General features: G+C 42.7%; 1 protein-coding gene across 1 annotated transcript in view; it reads right to left on the bottom strand.

Moving 5' to 3' along the window:
* Positions 1-1,762: 1,762 nt before the first annotated feature.
* Positions 1,763-21,467, bottom strand: part of LOC309568958 (cell adhesion molecule CEACAM1-like) — a gene marked incomplete at both ends in the record, with an annotated part of 32,816 nt that continues 13,111 nt past the window's right edge. The window contains 3 exons of the mRNA XM_082274723.1: positions 1,763-1,881; positions 10,956-11,261; positions 16,459-16,701. Of these exons, the coding sequence (XP_082130849.1) occupies positions 1,763-1,881; positions 10,956-11,261; positions 16,459-16,701 (668 nt within the window). The remainder of the gene's footprint in view (positions 1,882-10,955; positions 11,262-16,458; positions 16,702-21,467) is intronic.

Below are 21,467 nucleotides of genomic sequence, written 5' to 3'. Positions count from 1 at the left end.
TCAATGTCTCACCCTTATTGAATTTCTGTGTTTAGCGCGGTTATTTTATTACACTTTTAAACCTACAGACCCTATCTTGTTTTATAACCCAGGGACCGCCTGTACAGTATATAGAATTATTTAGTAAGGCGGTAAAAAACAAAGTGCAGTGACTTATATATACCAGTCAGATTTAGAGCAGAAAAATGATTGGTTGCTATTGGTACAGCACATTGCTATCATTAAATAAAACTGGTAATGTAATGATCAGCATTGTAGTTTGAGAAAGACAACTAGAGATCTGTTTTGTGTTTAGTTCTCCAAAGAGTGCTGGTAACATATCGTACAGATGTTTGTGTAGGCCAAAGTTCAGACCAACGATGATTGTCAGTGCTGAAAAATAAAGAGTGAATGTTTAATTCTATATAAAAAGAAACAAAATCAACGCAATGAAAAATGCAAAAGTTAATAGTGAGAAAAACAGTAGTAATATACAACCAAAAGGCCGCTTAAACAAATACAGTGTTTTCACTCCACACTTGAAATACTATTAAACCCAAATAAATGTGTTGCGCCAAGCGGTTGATGATAAACAGTGCAATGCAGATAGATATAAAGGGGCGGAGCCTGCTCACTGATTTCACGTCTCAGCCATCCACAGGAAGGATTCGTTTGTAAAGCTCAACCAACCCGCACTGCTAAAGTGCTTTCTATGCAGCGTGGCATGGAGGTGATCAACCTCTGGTACTGCTGAGGTGTTATGGAGGCCCAGGTTGCTTTGATAGCGGCCTTCAACTCATCTGCATTGTTGGGTCTGGTGTCTTTCATCTTCCTCTTGACAATACCCCACTGATTCTCTATGGGGTTTAGGTCAGTGGAGTTTGCTGGCCAATCAAACACAGCGATACCATGATCATTAAACCAGGTATTGGTACTTTTGGCAGTGTGGGGAGGTGCCAAGTCCTGCTGGAAAATGAAATCAGCATCTCCATAAAGCTGGTCAGCAGAGGGAAGCATGGAGTGCTGTAGAATTTCTTGCTAGAGGGCTGACTTTGGACTTGATAAAACACAGTGGACCAACACCAGCAAATGACATGGCTCCCCAAATCATCACTACCTGGAAACTTCATCAAATCAACCTGGGCTTCCATAACACCTCAGCAGTGCCACAGGCTGATCGCCTCAATGCCACGCCATATTAATGCAGTAATGTATGCGAAAGGAGCCCCAACCAAATATTGAGTGCATACTATACTGTACATTGACATACTTTTCAGTAAGCTAACATTTCTGTATTAAAAATCTCTTTTTTTTATTGGTCTAATGTAATATTCTAATTTTCTGAGATGCTAAATTTTGGGTTGTCACTAGCTGTAAGCCACAATTATCAAAACTGAAAGAAAGAAATGCTTGAAATATATCACTCTGTGTGTAATTCATCTATATAATATATATGAGCTTCACTTTTTTAATTTAATTACTGAAATAAATACATTTTTTGATGATATTCTAATTTTATAAGATGTACCTGTAATCATCCGCTGTCTATTTACAACTACATTTTTCATAATTTATCACCATCAACTTTTATCCTTGTATTACTACCCTCTATGACCTTCTCCTACCATTCTTTATCTTCTACCATTATTTAGCATCTTTAATATCCTTTCACTATCTGTAAATAACATTTTCTTTTAGGTTTATTTCAAGGTTTGCAGACGCAGTATACATTAAGACATACAGACAATATGCTTCAAACTCATCCGACCGCTGTACACTTACATCACTTCAGTTTCTTTACAAGAAAGAACCCACCGCCCCCGATAACGGCCACTCCAGCTAGTACACCAATCACAATGCCGGCTATGGCTCCTCCGCTCAGCCCGCTAGAGCCTGGGGATTCTATGGAAACAGGTGTGTAAAAAAGAATTACTAAAGAGTATTTAAAGTTTAACTCCACTTTTGTTGAGAAAAAAACATTCCCCTCTGGGTAATCTCTGTACATTACAAGGATTTTAATACAAAAACACTTAACTTTAAGAGAGCAAATTTTTTAAGGATGATGGCTGCTCTCCAGGATTTAGACTGGGAGGGAATATTGGCATCGATGAGCACAGAACAGGAATGGGAATTTTTCAAAAAGACTTTATGCAAACTCATTGCAAAGTATATTCCCATGGGTAATTCGTTTAAAAGTCTAAAAATAAAACCTATGTGGCTCACGGCAAAAGTTAAAAAAGCTATAGATAAAAAGAAAGGGGCTTTTAAAAAATATAAAAATGAGGGAACACTATCATTGTTTAATTGTTACAAAGAATATAACAGAATATGTAAAAAGGAAATCAGGGACGCAAAAATCCAAAACGAACGACAGATTGCAAAAGATAGTAGGACAAACCCCAAATAATTCTTCAAATATATTAACAGTAAAAAGGTCAGGTCTGAGCATGTAGGCCCTTAACAAAATAACCAGGAGTGTGTGACTGGGGACAAAGAGAAGGCAAATGTATTAAATACTTTCTTCAGCTCTGTATATACAAAGGAGCATGGGGGAGCTCATGACCATAACAAGGACGGTATTGACACAGCCCCAAATGATCCACAATGGCTCAAAAGTGATATGGTCCAGAAATATGTAGACAGAATAAGGGTAGATAAAGCGCCTGGACCAGATGGCATCCACCCACATAGTTACATAATTACATAGTTACATAGTTAGTGAGGTTGAAAAAAGACATCAGTCCATCCAGTTCAACCTATGATGTGAGTGTGTGTTTGCTTTTAACCGTACATTGTATACCCCTGTATGTTGTGGTCTCTAAGGTGCCCATCTAATATTTTTTTGAAACTATCAATGCTCCCTGCTGATACGACTGCTTGTGGAAGAGAATTCCACATCCTTACCGCTCTTACAGTGAAGAACCTCTTACGCATTTTAAGGTTAAACCGCCTTTCCTCTAATTTTAGTGAGTGGCCACGTGTCTTGTTGTATCTCCTTTCTCTGAATAGTTTATTCCTTATGCTAGGGTCGCCAGTACAGTATTTGTATATTGATATCATATCCCCCCTCAATCGTTTCTTCTCCAGAGAGAATAGGTTCAGTGCTTGTAGTCTTTCCTCATAGCTGATTTCCTCCATTCCCCTAATTATTTTTGTTGCCCTTCTCTGGACTCTTTCCAATTCCCACGCATCCTAAAAGAATTGAGCGCTGTAATTTCTAATCCTTTGTTTCAAATTTTTAGGGACTCGTTAAGGACTGGAATAGTACCACTGGATTGGTGTAGGGCCAATGTGGTGCCTATATTTAAAAAGGGATTAAAGTCTTTGCCAAGTAACTATAGACCTGTTAGTTTAACTTCTATAGTCGGGAAGATATTGGAGAGTTTAATAAAAGACCACATAGATGAGTTCTTGCTGGAAAAAAAATATTTTAAGCAACAGACAGCATGAATTCATGAGAGACAGAAGTTGTCAAACAAACCTGATTTATTTTTATGAGGAGGTAAGTAAAACCTTGGACAGAGGGGTGGCTGTGGACGTGGTATACTTGCATTTTGCAAAAGCGTTTGACACAGTTCCCCACACACGGCTAATGTGTAAGGTAAAATCTACTGGCTTGGAAAGATCAGTTTGTAATTGGATAGAAAATTGGCTAAAAGACAGAATTCAGAGAGTAGTGGTTAATGATTCTTACTCTGAATGGTCTAAGGTTATCAGTGGTGTACCCCAAGGTTCAGTTTTGGGACCCTTACTTTTTAATATCTTTATAAATTTAAATATCTTTTTAATATCTTTATAAATATCTTTATAAATGATATAGGGTCGGGGATTAAAAGTACCATTTCAGTCTATGCAGATGACACCAAGCTTTGCAGTGGAATAACTTATTTACAGGATGTCTCCAACTTACAAGCTGACCTCAATGCACTGTTTCATTGGGCAACTATGTGGCAAATGAGTTTTAATGTTGATAAATGTAAAGTTATGCACTTGGGGGCTAAGGATATGCATGCATCATACATACTACTAGGTGGAGTAGAACTGGGGGAATCCATAGCGGAGAAGGATCTGGGTGTTCTGGTAGATCATAAGCTTAATAATAGCATGCAATGCCAAGCTGCTGTTTCCAAAGCAAGCAAAGTCCTTTCTTGTATTAACAGAGGCATGGACTCCAGAGAGAGAGATATCATTTTGCCCCTGTACAAATCATTAGTAAGACCTCGTCTGGAATATGCAGTTCAGCTTTGGGCACCAGTTCTTAAAAAAGATATCGGGGAACTGGAGAAAGTGCAGAGAAGGGCAACCAAACTGATAAGAGGCATGGAGGAGCTCAGCTATGAGAAAAGATTAGAGGAACTGAATTTATTCTCTCTTGAGAAAAGGAGATTAAGGGGGGATATGATCAACATGTATAAATACATAAGGGGACCATATAGTGAACTTGGTGTTGAGTTGTTCACTTTAAGGTCAACACAGAAGACAAGGGGGCACTCTTTACGTCTAGAGGGAAAACAAATTTCGTCTCCTAATACGGTAATGTTTCTTCACCGTAAGAGCTGTGAATATGTGGAATAGATAATAACTCCCTCCAGAGGTGGTTCTGGCTAGCTCACTAGATTGCTTTAAAAAAGGCCTGGATTCTTTCCTAGGTGTACATAATATAAATGGGTATTAAAAATTTCTTTAGGTAAATTCGATCCAGGGAATATCCGATTGCCTCTTGGGGGATCAGGAAGGAATTTTTTTCCCCTGCTTTAGCAAATTGGATCATGCTTTGCTGGGGTTTTTTTTGCCTTCCTCTGGATCAAAAAGGGGTATAGGATTGTGTGTTTGGGTTTTCAATACTGTTTTTTTTTTTTGGTTGAACCCGATGGACTTGTGTACTTTTTTCAACCTGACTAACTATGTAACAAACTTTGTTGCAGATTCCTACCTTTTGTTATTCTGGAGAAATCATTGTTTGTGCCTCTGTGTTAAGCGGGTCAAATGGGAGTGGTTTCATAATTATCTATCAGCTGTGGCAGCTGCAGGGCTCTAATGAGGAAAGCTGCTGGGCCTGCATCCCTTTAGACATGTTCCTATTGGAAGTATCTCCCCAAAAATGAAATTTTTATTGCAGGGGATGCCAGAAATCTGACTTGTATCTTAGAGTGGTGGGATTCTTCTTAGTTATTGCTCCCAGTATAGAGTTTAAGAGAAGTTGTTCTATACACCCATTGTTTGTTTTAAACAGTATATTTATTTCTACTGTTAATCTATTTGCAATATATTCCTTGCCAGGGGCTGACTGGCAACTTTCGGCCTAGGGGGCAAGTGCAAACCAGAGGCCCATAGTGCAGCAACTTGGCCCCCCTCTCACTCTTCCTCTTCCCAGCCTCCTCCTGACGCCCATTCCAGGCTGAAGCTTTGCTCCAGGTACTCTCTACTCACTGGTCGAATCCGGGTTCCCGATCTGGCCAGCGGTTGGGGGCAGCTGGGACGGCTTGGTTAGGGTTGGCCGGGGGAGGAGAGTCTCCAGTGGGGCATGAAACTGGTCTTTGCTCAGAAACAGTTTACACTTTACACCATCCATGCTAGGGGAGGGAGGCCTGCGCTCTGTCCTTGTCTTCAATCCGCACTAGTAGATCAGCAGCAGGGAGTTTTCACTTCCCTTCACCAGGAATCCATTAGGCATGTCTGTGGCAGAAGCGGTGCAGCCTTTTTACAGGGCATCAGTGCAGCCCAGAGGGCAATTGCCCCCCAGCCCCCTGGCCCAGTCCTCCCCTGTTCCTTGCTATAGTTTAATTGTTTGCTGTTGTTTCATATTCCTTTTACCATTCGGGTACTGAGTATACATTTGCAATAAATATTCCTCAGCCATCCTGGTGTGTCAGAGTGTGTGATGCTATTTGCGGAGTCGCGGGCCCAATACATCCAGCCCCTTTTTCGGGGGTAAGCGCTGCATTTGAAAAAAGTGTTGTGCCCCAAAACAAAAAACATCTCTGTGGGCCTCTCTGATACTAGTTTCACTTTGGGCTTAATCATGAGGTCAGGGAAGTAAAGCTCTAGAAAAAAAACTGCTATTAACCAAGTTAGTGAGAGTTATCGATAACTCGGTCACTTCCATTGGACAGGTTGACAGAAGCTGACAGAGATTAGCCCAATAATTAAAGTTGTAAAGGCAGAAGGTTTTTTATCTTAATGCATTCTATGCAACCTTCTGTGTTTAGCAGCCTCCACAGCACCCCTAATACTTATCTAAGCCCCCTCTCTTTCCAGCGATGTCCACAAGTCCCTCAGCCACCCAGGACTCTCCCTCCTGGTTGGCTGAGACACAGCTGCTGCGCCATTGGCTCCCCCAGCTGTCAATCAAAGTCAGTTAGCCAATCAGTAGAGAGAGGGGGTGGGGCAAAAAGGTTGTTCCGTGTCTGAATGGACATATAGAGCTGCAGCTCAGCTTGGGCGTACTCGACTGAAGGGAGGGGCTAGGAGGAGCGAAAAGAGACCCGAGAAGTGGAGGATCCGGGCTACCCTGTGCAAAACCAACTGCACAGAGGAGGTAAGTATAACATGTTTGTTATTTAAAAAAGAAATTAGACTACAATCACTTTAAGGGAAGTCAAGCTGCTATTTACAAAGTTAAACTAGTTTCAGACAGGCACCAAAAATGGGGGATTTTTGACTATTAAAGTTATTAATAAATTAGAATTAATTAAATTCACCCTAGAATTTCTCTATGAACATTAAACAGCCATATAACAAATGGATTGTATGGTTTAGTTGCTAAGAGGCTGGGAGTTTCCAGTGCTGATTGCTGCACAGCCAGAAGTCAAACATGGTGCTCTGCCTTTTTTTTTTCACAAAACTTTTTTGGGAATTTTCTGTAAGGATATAAAAACTTGAATAAAAGAAAATGTTACATACAGTATAGTAGACATATTGGTTTTTGCTCTGATTTTTTTAAAGGTACATGTGTTATATCATGGCTGTTTAATGTCCCTAGAATAATTCCAGGATGAGCTTCCATTTTAAAGGTAATAGCATGAGTGCTCATAGGTCGGACCTTTACTTTTTATTAACCACTTCTGGACCAGAAGATTTCCCCCCTAAATGACCAGGCCATTTTTTGCGATTTGGCACTGCGTTATTTTATCGGACAATTGCACGGTCGTGGGATGCTGTACCCAAATAAACTTGATGTCCTTTTTTTCCCACAAATAGAGCTTTCTTTTGGTGGTATTTGATCAGCTGTGTGATTTTTAATGTTTTGCGCTATAAACAAAAAAATAGCGACAACTCTAAAAAAAAAAAATAATAATAATAATATTTTTCATCTTTCTGCTATATAACATTCCCAAAAAAAAAAGAAATAAATAAAAATCAAACTTTTTTTAACATTTAAGGCTCCGTTCACATCTAGGCGTTTTTGGGCGTTTTTGGGGAGTTTTTCTGCTCTAGGATCAGCTCTCAAAACGCCCAACAAGACAAATCCTATTCATTTCAATGGTCCCTGTTCACATCTGAGCGTTTTGACGCTGTAAGCAAAACGCCCAAAGCTCAAAAAAGTGCATGAGCTTCTTTTTGGGCAGATTACAGGCGTTTTCCATTGGTTTCTATTCAATCTAAAAATGCCTGCACAAAAAACGCCTGTAAAAACGCCTGTAAATCGCGGTAAAAATCGCGGTAAAATCGCAGTAAAAATCGCGGTAAAATCGCGGTAAAAAAACCACTCAGGTGTGAATGTAGCCTTAGGGCAATTTGTTTTCTGATACATATTTTTGGTAAAAAAAATTGCAATAAGCGTATTTTGATTGGTTTGCGCAAAAGTTATTGCATCTACTAACTACGGGAAAGATTTATGTCATTTTTATTGTTTTTTTTTTTTTTTTTACTAATAATGGTGGTGATCTGCGATTTTTAGCAGGACTGCAACATTGCGGCGGACAGATCGGACCCCTAACTGACATTTTTGACACTTTTGGGGGGACCAGTGACATTACTACAGTAATCAGTGCTAAAAATATGCACTGTTACTGCATTAAATACACTGGCAGGGAAGGGGTTAATACTGTGGGTGATCAAGGGGTTAAATGTGACCCTAGGGGAGTGATTCTAACTGTATGGGGGAGGGGCTTGTGAAATGATCACCGAGACCTGTGATCCTACATAGCAGGATCACAGGCACTCTGTGATCATTCCAGGGAGAAGAACGGTCAGCTGTGTTTACAACAGCTGCCCGTTCTTCTCTCTCAGCGGGGAACGACCACGGGTGTCAGGCGGCAATCAGAGCATCCAGCCCTGTGCATCCGAGTCCCCGCTGCCGAGTGGCGGCGGGAACGCGCCGGCGCGCGCTCGCCCCCTAGCTGCAGGTTGGTTCGCGCAGGAGGGGCTGCCTGCCGCAGTATAACTGCGGCGGCCGGTCCTTAAGTGGTTAAAGTTTAAAACTGATAACAGGTTCACTTGCTTGGGGAGATTGTAGGCCTCCCAGGAACACAGTTGTTGACCAATGTGATTCCAGTTTGTACACCATTGTGTTTGAAGGCACAGTGACCATACCAGTCCTCTTATTATAGCTGCAATCTATGGGTGCATTATCGCTTGCTAGATATGTGCAGTTTGTTAAGTTCTGAATCAAAATTCAAACAAATTTTTAGATGTTTAGAAATTAGAATGTATCTGAATCTCCAAATCACAATAGGAATAAATTTAAATGAACTAGAAATAAATTATAACCAAACTAAATTTCATTTGAATTTGAATTTAATTTGATTTCAAAAGGAATTTGCAAAACAAATTTGAAAACAAATTCGAAATGTAAACATATTGCTGATTTCCTTCAAAAACTGTGTGCAAGTGTACTTAAAATAATTGATGCTGTTTTGAAGCCAAAGGGTATTCAAATATTGACTGGCCATACACGGTTAGAAAATCGTTAGGAAAAAAAGGATTTCTAAAGATCTGTTGAAAGTGCTTGCAATAACACCATCATTGTATCAATATAATGTACTGTATGTCGCCTAATTATCGAGGTGACAATCACAGCGTCTAATTAGAGCTCAGACTGCAAGGCAGGCCTTCTCGTCCAACATCACAGTGCCTGACTTTACAAATATGCTTCTGGAAGAATGGTCAAACATTCCCATAGACACACTCCTAAACCTTGTGGACAGACTTCCCAGAAGAGTTGAAGCTGTTATAGCTGCAAAGGGTGGGCCAACTCAATATTGAACCCTACAGACTAATGGGCCATACACACTATAAGATTTTCTGAAGACTTTTTTCCTTTAGATTTACCAAAACCATATAATATGAGGTCAAACCTAAACACTTTCAATTTGTATGCAATCTGGCAGGCCCTTGCACTACATAGAAAAGGTAAATTTGAAGGAAATCTAACCACAATAGTTGGATAGTGTGTATCCAGCTTAAGATTGGGGTGTCATTAAAATTCATGTGCGTATAAAGGCAGGCATCCCAATACTTTTGGTAATACAGTGTATATGTATTTTATACACTTATGATAACAGGGGGTGGGCGGGACATAGACCCTGTCCCACCCTGTCTATGTCCTGCCCACCCTCTGTTATCTTAAGTGTATATATAGTTGCTGTCATTGACATTTGGCCACACCCCTGACAACATCATATCGCGACGAACCGTGTAGGAAGGAGCCAACGGTGCATGAAGCACATACAGATGGGGGACGTGGCGGCCATGTTGTTGGTTTAAAACGAACACTCGTGGATTCATTGTGATTGCTCTGATTGGTGGATATGTTGAAAAGTTTTTAACTGAGTGTAAGTCGCTGCTATTTATAATAAATGTCCTGATGATATATACACTATGAGAGGTGTCCTTTTTATCTTCACATGATTTTACTGGACCATTGTGACCAAAGAAGAATGACAGGCGGCTTCGTTTACATCAGCCGCCTGCCTTTCTCCCTCTGCAGCGGGAGATCGCGAGTGGCCGGCAGACATCGGAGCCGCCGGTCACACGCGCGGGGATGGCCATGAACGAGCGCACGCCCCCTGCAGGATCCTGGGCAAACGACGTAGTACTATGTTGCTTTGCCCAGGAGGGGCTGACTGCCGCAGTAAATATACTGTGGGCGGCCAGCAAGTGGTTAACAAAGTTAAACTAGTTTTAGACAGGCACCAAAAATGGGTGATTTTTGACTATTAAAGTTAATAAAAAATTTAAACTAATTAAATTCACCCTAGAATTTCTCTATGAACATTAAACAGCCATATAACAAATGAACTGTAAGGTTTAGTTGCTAAGAGGTCCCACCCTCTGTTATCATAAGTGTATATATAGTTGCTGTCATTGACATTTGGCCACACCCCTGAAGAGGTCATATCGCGACGAACCGTGTAGGAAGGAGCCAACGGTGCATGGGAGAGGAACACTGGGGGAGAACGCTGAGAGGATCTCACGACTGTTCATGTTTTACATAGGATCTGCTGCCCATATTGACCTTTGTAATGAGGGTCAATGCGATTTGGTATGAGGCTGTGTGATTGGGTGGTAGTGGCGGTCCTTACAGCACTAATAGAGGATTATATTAGCGGAAGAACACCCTATATTTCTCCCCTTGGATGTGGACACTGTTTTTATGAATTGATCAACGATACACCTATTCCTACTAACATTTACTATATGTGCCTTATCTGAACCGGCAGCCAGTGACCCAAGTAAAGACTAGCGGAGCTCCAACAGTTTAAGTCAGTAATGAACTCAAAAGATCTACCATTACTTCCTCTTAAGCTGTCCGTACATGTTACAATCTGATCATCTCTTTTAGTTCTTCCAATCCAGTTCGTATTTAGATCAAAAGGACCTGACCCTCCATAGTTGTTGGTAGGTCAAACTGAGAAAGTACAACTAGTTTGTAACATGTTTAACAAGGTTTAGTGACAGAGCTGCCCATCTATGTTCACATCTTTTTGGAAAAATCTCTACGGAATTCATCAGCCACGTATATCTTTTCTTACCTTGTGATTTAACTTCCAGATTGAACTTGAAGGGTGTGCTTCCAATGATATTCCTAGCTCGGCATTCGTAGGTCCCGTTCTCACTCTGAACAACGTTGGAGATGAGAAGTGTGGACTGAGAGTGACCAGATTCTACTTTAAATTTTTCATCATTTGTGATCTCAACAGGGTCTGGATTAAGACGGAACCAGCTGAAGGTAGGATGAAGCGTGTTTGGAGTTTTCAAGTTCACTGTCAGTTTTACATTTTCTCCTTTCATCACTGAAGTTACTGCATTGTCGTTGTGACTTGAAGACAATGGACGTTCTGATGGGAAGACATTAGAAGAGATGCTGTAATTTAGTGGTTAACATACTTGATATAGGGGTCTCAAGCGTAGCCACCCAACATCACTAAAGGGCTGCACATAATATTCAGGGAATGTAATGCTACAAAAAGCTGTACAGCTGCTGGATCGCTTTCATGCATCCCCGATAGTGCCCCCCCCCCTATATTTTCCAGGCTCCACCTGTAGAGGAGAGGGAGATCAGAAAACCTCCTTTCACTGAAGGACATACCTGGCAAAAAACGTGGCATGTATTACATTGCTTCCAGGTTCAGCTGTCACTTTCCCTGACCACTGTGGCTGGGGTAGAAGATAATGTAGCATGATCTGCACTCCATTAGCTTCAGTAGCGGAGGCTAGGCAAGACATAAGGGGGCTAATAGACAACTAATGTCTCAATAAATAGAGAACCCATTACAACAAAAAAACATCACACAAGGGTTTTTCACTAAATAAAGTTTATTAAAAAAGTGTAAGAAAGTATTGTTACACCTAAGCACTTAAACCCCCCAATCAAGCTTTTAAAGGGCCACCCATGAAACTTTAGGGTACTAAAGTTTGTAACTGTTTAATGGGCGCACACAATTTTAAGGCTTGACATGTTAAGTATCTATTTGCAACCTTATTTTTTATATTTTTCTAAAAATTAGTAGTATATTGCATTTATGTGTCCTAAAATTAACTTAAGTGTATTTTTTGCTGAAATGTTGTGCTTGACAACCTTGCGCTTATACCATGTGGCATAAAACATTGACAATCCATTATTTTTTTTTCTCTAGGGTATCTGCTTTCAGAAAATATGTACAGTTTTGAGGGGTTTAGGTAATCTTTAGGCGTAAATGAATGTTTTTAACAAGTGCAAAAAAAATGCAAAAACATTCTTGCCAGTGTTCCCTAGAGCCCTCTAAAACCTATTTTAACCACATTAATTTTTTTTTCTCATTTCATATTTGTGGGATGTACTAGCTAAATAACTAATCATTTTCTTTTTTTTTTTTTTTTACTTAGAGAGACTCATTTAAGGCAAATTGACAGTGCTCCCGTCTGTGCCCCCTCATCACCACCACCTGGCTCAAGAGAGCCAGTCAGCGGAGTGTGAGTGTGTACAGAGTGACAGCAAGAGCAGGACAGAGCAGTAGACACTGGGTAGGCAAACGCATCAGACTTTCTCCTGGCTATAGTGCCAAAGTGTGGGTCACAGTCAGTAGTATGTAGGGCAGTGTACAGAGGTCAGTAGTATGTAGGGCAGTGTACAGAGGAAAGTGGTATGCAGGGCAGTGTGCCGAGGTCAGGAGTATGTAGAGCAGTGTACAGAGGTCAGTAGCATGTAGGGCAGTGTACTGAGGTAAGTAGTATGTAGGGCAGTGTACAGAGGTCAGTAGTATGTAGGGCAGTGTACAGAGGAAAGTGGTATGTAGGGCAGTGTACAGAGGAAAGTGGTATGTAGAGCAGTGTACAGAGGTCAGTAGCATGTAGGGCAGTGTACAGAGGTCAGTAGCATGTAGGGCAGTGTACAGAGGTAAGTAGTATGTAGGGCAGAGTACAGAGGTCAGTAGTATGTAGGGCAGTGTACAGAGGAAAGTGGTATGTAGGGCAGTGTACAGAGGAAAGTGGTATGTAGAGCAGTGTACAGAGGTCAGTAGCATGTAGGGCAGTGTACAGAGGTCAGTAGCATGTAGGGCAGTGTACAGAGGTCAGTAGTATGTAGGGCAGTGTACAGAGGTCAGTAGTATGTAGGGCAGTGTACAGAGGTCAGTAGTATGTAGGGCAGTGTACAGAGGTCAGTAGCATGTAGAGGAGTGTACAGAGGGCCATAGTATGTAGGGCAGTGTACTGAGGTCAGTAGTATGTAGGCATCAGCAGGACAGAGGACTGGGCATCAGCAAAGCAAATGACTGGGCATTATAAGGGCAGAGGACTGGAAATCAGTGGCGCAGTGGAGAGGGGTCAGTAGGCCAGGGGACTAGGATCAACAGGGCAGAGGCCATGGGTGAGCAGGGCAGAAGCCAGTGGACACCAGGGTGAAGTACAGGGGGGTCCAGAGCAGGTATGGTACAGTACAGGCGGTCAGGAAAGCACATGGCACAGTGCAGGGTGTAAGGAGGGCAAAGTACAGTAGGGTCAGGACAGGAGAGCACAGTACAAAGGGTCGGGAGGGGACAGTACAGGGGGGGGTGGGAAGCTGCTGTGACATGTCTACCTGTTCTGATGTGATTGTCCCAGTTGGCCTTCTACCTAGTCCATTCCACATGACATACACACTACAAATGCTTGGAATGGATGGAAGCAGAGGGCCAATGGGGATTGGTGCAGTGCACTCGCATCCTTGCGCTGCTTTTATAGATAGGGAAGGAGCAATTTTGGCTGAGGGTTGGCAGTGCTGGAGAAGCGAACGCGATCCACCTGATGTCACCAGGGTAGATTGTGTTTGATGCACTGATGCTCTTTACACACGTGGGAGAGTTTCTGTGAGCAGTGATATCTTAATGAGCCCAATTTCTCAGTAAATCAGTGCTACATAAAAAAGTAGATCTTTTTCTTTCGCAGGATTTAAAGTGATTCTAAAGATGTCATACTTACCTTCTCTGTGCACTGGTTTTGCACAGAGCAGCCCTGATCCTCCTTTTCTCAGGTCCCCCACTGACATTCCTGGCTCCATCCCCCTGCTGAGTGCCCCCATAGCAAGCCAATTGCTATGGAGGCACTTGTGCGGGCTTGTTCCTGAGCCCCACTCTGTGTGTCCATAGACACACAGAGTGTAGCTCAGCCCCACCCCCGCTCCCTCCCCACTGGCTGTGATTGACAGCAATGGGAACCAATAGCTCTTGCTGCTGCCTCTGAGTCAATGAGGATGGAGAGAGCCGAGAGAACTGCTGCACTGGTACACATTGCTGGATTAAAGTTATGTTCAGGTAAGTATTAGGGAGACTTTGGGGTGGGGGGGAGCTGCACACAGAAGATTTTTTAAATTCATGCATGGAATGCATGAAGGTACAAAGCCTTCAGAATTTATAATTACTTTAAGCTTCTGGATCACGGCTGGGAGGGGGGAGCAGGGTGAGTTGAGCTGCTGAGTCACTATTTGGGGGTTGATCCGGGTGAGTTAGGCTTTAGGGTCACTGCTGGGAGGGGGAAGCATGGTGAATTAAGCTTCTGGGTTACTGCTGGGAGGGGGGGGTGCAGGGTGAGTTAAGTTACTGAGTCACTACTAAGAGGTGGAGTAGTGTGAGCTTAGCTACTGCTGGAAGGGAACTCTGAGCTGCTGAGAGATAATGACTTGAACAACTTTAGTGCATCTGTTGTGATGCAGGTCAACGTATTCTAAAGCCGGGTACACACTATGAGGTTTTTTTCCCAGCAGATTGAATGAAAAAATAACTTGCATACTCATTATGCAAAGAAAGTACAGCGATCTCCTCCACTTAGCTGTTGTGTTCTGACAGGGGGACAGCTCCCTACCAGAACACTCCAATCAGCTATATTTGCCATTGGCTGAGAACGCTGATCGGGAGTCAGTAGGCTGCTGGTTTTCACGGACTAAGGAAAAGTTTTTATTTCACTTGGAAATCAAGATCCCAGAGTCTGGAGGAAGAGTAGAGAGGCACATAATCCAAGTTGCATGAGGTCCAGTGTGAAGTTTCCACAGTCAGTGATGATTTGGGGAGCCATGTCATCTGCTGGTGTTGACCCACTGTCAACAACAGCATCAATATCAAGTCCAAAGTCAGCGCAGCCTTCTACCAGAAATTTCTAGAGAAATGCTTCCCTCTGCTGACCAGCTGTATGGAGATGCTGATTTTCCAGCAGGACTTGGGCACCTGCCCACCCTGCCAAAAGTACCAATACCTGGTTTAATGATCTTGGTATCACTGTGCTTGATTGTCCAGCAAAATCGCCTGATCTAAACCTCATTGAGAATCTGTGGGGTGAGGTCAAGAGGAAGATGAGAGACACCAGACCCAACAATGCAGATGAGCTGAAGGCCACTATCGAAGAAACATGAGCTCCAATAACCCCTCAGCAGTGCCACAGGCTGATCGCCTCCATGCCACACCACATTGATGCAGTAATTCATGCAAAAGGAGCCCTGGCCAAGTATTGAGTGCATACTATACTGTACATGGATATACCGTATTTTCCGGCATATAAGACGACCCCCCTAATTTTCAAGTTAAAACATAGGTTTTGGGCTATATTCGCCGTATAAGACTACCCCCCTTCCGAAGCAAGGCAACACCATTGAAAAACATCAGATTTCTCATAGATCTCCAAGGTACCCCAGTACTGTAATACATGTAATCTCTCATAATAGCTCCAAGGTACCCTAAGTATTACCAGTAGATGTAATCTCAAGACGCTGGCTGTGCGGGAATCCTGCACCGGTATACCGTATGTACCATAGCTTCGGCTACATACAGTATACCGCACTGAGCCAATCACAGTGAGCGATGTATTCTATTATTAAATGCAAAGCCTACTCGGATTGGCAGAGTCAGAGAGGCAGGCTGATGTTACTCCGCCAATCCAAGCAGGCTTTGCATTCAATAATAGAATACATCGCTCTCCCTGATTGGCTCAGCGCGGTATACTGTATGTAGCCGAAGCTATGGTACATACGGTATACCGGTACAGGATTCCCACACAGCCAGTGTCTTGAGAGATTACATCGACCGGTAATACTTATACTTAGGGTACCTTGGAGATATTATACTCGGTGTATAAGACGACCCCTCATTTTTGGGTGATTTTTTTGAGGTTCAAAAGTAGTCTTATACGCCAGAAAATACAGTACTCTTCAGTAAGCCAACATGTCTGTATTAAAAATCATTTTTAATTGGTCTTATGTAATATTCTAATTTTCTGAGATACTAAATTTTGGGTTTTCACTAGCTGTAAGCCATATTCATCAAAATTAAAAAAAAAATAAAAAAATGCTTGAAATGTATCACTCTGTATGTAACACATCTATATAAAATATGTGAGTTTTACTTTTAGAATTAAATTACTGGAATAAATTAACTTTTTGATGATATTCATATTTTTTGAGATTCCCCTGTATGTACACAGTGCAAAGGGCACCATCTGTGCGGGGACAGGAATGAGGATTAGACTAATAAATAGATGAATTCAGTATAGTAATATTATTGAAAATACGCCAAGCTCATTCCATCATCTCACCATAAACTATCTTGCACTCCGATGTCTTCCCCACTTGATTTCCACGACAGATGAGCTCTGGTTGTTGGACCTCATAATCCTGAGACACAGTCCAGTTTACTTCATCCTGTCCACTTTTGATTGTGCCATTAAATGACAGTTGAATGTCAGCCGAAGGTTGTCCTCCTGCCCAGGAGCAGCCTAATAACACCTGGTCTGTGTAAACTTCTGATTTACAATAAATACTTGGATTACTAGGGGGTTCTGTAAAAAAAAAAAAAAAAAAATTAAAGAAGAGAAAGGAGACTGAATTATACCACGCTGTTTCAAACAGTACAAAAAGGCCGCAGTCTTAAAGTAGTTGTAAACCTCAGACATGAAATATGAACAAAGCCAATCCCTCTATAGTGTATACTTGTCTCAATTCAGAGCACTATGTGTAATTTCAGTCAGCTGCCGTCTTCCTCTGCTATAAGCACTTCTGACAAGTTTTCCTGACACCAAGAGAACAATGGTGACAGGGGAGGGCACAGCCTGTGATTGACTGCATCAGCTTTGTTCTTGTGGGCTGAATGAAGGGGGGGGGGTGTCCCTTCCCTCCAATCAGCCGTCAGAGCTCTCCTTACTAATGTAACTTCAGCTCTCCATCCCCTGCATTTCAGAGCTGAGGGATCCTGTGTAAATTCTGCAATTTGATTGGATGAAGGGGAAAGATGGCTGCAGATAAACAGGCAAACCTTTGTAGGAGGATTTGTTTAATCTCTGTGTATCGCCTGAGGCCAGTGACTTTACTGGGTATATATGAGGGTTTTCAATTACTTTTAAAGAGTAACAACTTTTGAAAAAACAAAACAATCCGCTCTGAGTGATCATTGTGCATTTTAGGGCGACTTCTCACTGCCCCGCTTTGGGCAAAACTAGGGGAAAGATTTATGTCATTTTTATTTATTTATTTTTCTTTACTAGTAATGGCGGCAATCAGCGATTTTTAGCGGGACTGCAACATTGCAGCGGAAAGATCGGACATCTAACTGACATTTTTGACACTTTTGGGGGGACCAATAACATTACTACAGTAATCAGTGCTAAAAATATGCACTGTTACTGTACTAATGACACTGGCAGGAAAGGGGTTAACACCAGGGATGATCAAAGGGTTAAATGTGTCCCTAGGGGGTGCCTTCTAACTGTGTGGGGGTTGTATTTATAGAATGAACACAGAGACCTGTATTCATTGCTGACAGAACAGCGGTCTGTGTGTTTACAACGGCAAACCGCCATTCTGTCTCCACAGGGAGCGATCGCGGGGGCCCAGCAGACATCGCGGCCACCGGAACCACTGATTAGCTTCCCCTGTGGCAAATGGGCGCGCACGTTTGTGAAGTGAAGTACAGTTCTGTCGTTTAGCCGGACAGAGCCGACCTGCCGCAGTATATGTACTGCTGGCAGTCGGCAAGTGGGTAAAGTAACGCAGTGCCGTATCACAAAAAATGGCCTGGTTAATCCGTTGTAGCACCTACAATGTCTAAGTTTGGTTCTGCCTTGTCCTTTTCACTGCAGTTGACTGGTTACCTGTTCAACCTACTCCCTCATTCTGATTGACTGTAGCCTGTGTTTCTCCTGTTTGGTTGATACCCGTGAGGTTCCTTACATCCCCCTGCCCCTTTCCACACGGTACGGTAAACTTGGGTACTGTTCCCTTTTAGTGTAACAATTGATTGGTTGCGCCTCAATGCCCAGGCACAGTGTGCTCCCTTTATGGGGTGCCTGTGGGTCGGCAGTGCCAATCACTGCTTTCTCGAGACCACCCTGCTTACCGCCCCTTGTCTACCAACCCTCACACTTTACTGTAGTTCCAGTTGTTGGTTATGCTCTGTTACCAAGCTTTGTTTACGCTACTCCGCATTATTCTGTATGTCAAACGTTGTTACTCACTTGCATTATTCAATAAAATACCTGAAACGGAAAAATGGCCTGGTCATTAAGGGGGTAAAACATGTCGGGACTAAAGTGGTTAAAATCTGACTGGGAAACTGACTGAGAAAAACCAGTGAGCCAATCACACAAGCAGAAAATTAGATTACTGGGAGCGTTCTTCACACCAACGGTAATGGTGCATTAGGACAACATTGGGTGAGTTACACATCAGAGACACTTGTGTATTGGTTACCAGAAACTTGGGATTTATCTTCTTTGTGTTTCCTCTTCTGTATGAAATCGTTAGATTAAAGCTACAAAATTCACCAATTTTTATAAATTACAGGTATGTGGGGGCTCATAGACCAATAACCAGAAGATCAATGTTTGTTTTTCTTAAATGTTCATTGGGCCTGCTCGTCTTGTTTAACCACTTTACCACCGGAGGATTTTGCTGTCTTACGTCCAGGCCACTTTTTGCGATTCGGCGCTGTGCGACTTTAACTGACAATTGCGCGGTCGTGCGACGCCGTACCTAAACGAAAATTACGTCCTTTTTTTACCACAAATAGAGCTTTCTTTTAGTGGTATTTGATCACCTGTGCGATTTTTACTTATTGCGCTATAAACAAAAAAAAGAGCGTTTATTTTGAAAAAATAACAATATTTTTAACATTTTTTTATATGAAATTCCTCCCAAAAATATGTAAAAATCAATTTTTTTTAAAATTTTTGGCCAATTTGTTTTCTGCTACCTATGTTTGGTAAAAAAAAATCACAATAAGCATATTTTGATTGGTTTGCGCAAAAGTTATTGCGTTTACTAACAAAGGGAAAGATTTCTGTCATTTTTGATGTTTTTTTTTTTTAACGAGTAATGGCGGCGATCTGCGATTTTTTTTGCGGGACTGCAACATTGCGGCGGACAGATCGGACTCTTGAATGACATTTTTGACACTTTTGGGGGTACCAGTGACATTACTGCAGTAATCAGTGCTATATATATGCACTGTTACTGTAAAAATGACACTGGCAGGGAAGGGGTTAATTTTATTGGAGAGGGAGGGGTTAATGTATGCCTGGTGCTTACTAACGTGTGGGGGGGGGGGAGGTGACTGAGTGAGCCAGGGACAGATCGGATGTTCAGCTATTCTGAACACTCCGATCTGTCACTCCCTGTCACTTAGGAGATCCGCCTGCTCTGTTTACACAGGCGGGCGGATCTCCAAACTAGATTCCCCAACGATCGGGGAAGAGCAGCGGCGATCACCGCCGCTCCTCCCCTGGCCCGACTCCCGCTGTGAATTAAAACAGCGCGAGCGCCGCCTACAGGGGGAGGAGTCCAGCGACGTAAGTCTACGTCCCTGGACGATAACAAGCCACTGTGCCGCAGTAGAGGCACAGTGGCCAGAGGTAAAGTGGTTAAGCTTATGGAGAGAGAAAGGTTTGAGGGAGACCTCTTGTCTCATGAAACAAAAGCATTCGCTCAGAAATTTACATCCCGCAGGAGCACAACAAAAAATAGAAACCTCAGCCATCAATCATGCCAAAAACCTGATGGGTTGACACATTGCCTACACTTATATACTATAATTTCAAAAGTATTGGGACGCCTGCCTTTACACACACATGAATTTGAATGGCATCCCAGTCTTACTCGATAGGGTTCAATATTGAGTTGGCCCACCCTTTGCAGCTATAACAGCTTCAACTCTTCTGGGAAGGCTGTCCACAAAGTTTGGGATTGTGTCTATGGAAATGTTTGACCATTCATCCAGAAGCGCATTTGTGAGGTCAGGCACTGATGTTGGACGAGAAGACGTGGCTCGCAGTCTCTGCTTTCATTTATCCCAAAGGTGTCCTATCAGGTTGAGGTCAGAACTCTGTGCAGGCCAGTCAAGTTCCTCCACCCCAAACTCACTCATCTATGTCTTTATGGACCTTGGTTCGTGCACTGGTCCAAATCATTTGGTGGAGAGGGGATTATGGTGTGGCGTTGTTTTTTTGGGGTTGGGCTTGGCCCCTTAGTTCCAGTGAAGGGAACTCTTAAGGCGTCTGCATACCAAGACATTTTGGACAATTTCATGCTCCCAACTTTGTGGGAACAGTTTGGGGATGGCCCCTTCCTGTTCCAACATGACTGCGCACCAGTACACAAAGTGCAAAGTTCAAAAAGACATGGATGAGCAAGTTTGGGGTTGGAGGAACCTGACTGGCCTGCATAGAGTCCTAACCTCAACCCGATAGAACACCTTTGGGATAAATTAGAGCGCAGACTGCGAGCCATTGACCTCACAAATGCACTTCTGGAAGAATGGTCAAACATTCCCATAGACACTCCTAAACCTTGTGGACAGCTTTCCCAGAAGAGTTGAAGCTGTTATAAGGACGGGCCAGCTCAATATTGAAACCTAAGGACTCAGACCGGGATCCATTAAAGTTCATGTGCATGTAAAGGCAGACGTCCCGATACTGTTGGTAATATAGTGTATGTTTTGAATTCTTCATCAGTGCTATCTCCTTGCAATAATTTCCAACTTTGTTCCTGCCCACTTGTGACTCTAAAGGCCCGTACACACGTACCGATCGTCGGCATACAAACGTCGGTGGACGAAGGATCTGCCGATTGTACGCGTGTTAGTATGGTGCCTCCGACAGATGTCTGCGCACAATCCGCGGACAAAAGTCTTTCTTGCAAACATGAAAATTTTTGTATGCCGACACCAGAACGGACGATTGTTCGCCTGTCAGTACACAATTCGGCCGACAGACCGCAGATTTGCAAGACTGGGCATGCTCAGAAAATAGAAAACACAGGGAAAGTTAACCATTACATGACATCACTTCTGCAGTCGGCGGACAAAATTCTTGTGCTGTCCTTGTGCTGTCTTTGCACTTTTCAGCAGACACCGACATCCCGGGGAGAAAAGAGGAACATTTGTATGCCGACCATCGGTACGTGTGTACGGGGCTTTAGATGTTCATGTCCCCTTTGGGTGTTCCAGGATATCACAAATGAGGTACAGATGGTACAGGCACTGGGGTCAGCCAATATCACACAAGGAGTCAAACCCACGCCTCTCCTTCTCTTCCTCCTCATCCACAGTGGTCAA

This window comes from Pelophylax lessonae (assembly GCF_965119305.1).
Source record: "Pelophylax lessonae genome assembly, chromosome: 12".
Lineage (NCBI taxonomy): Eukaryota > Metazoa > Chordata > Amphibia > Anura > Ranidae > Pelophylax > Pelophylax lessonae.
This window is presented reverse-complemented; position numbering and strand designations above follow the sequence as displayed.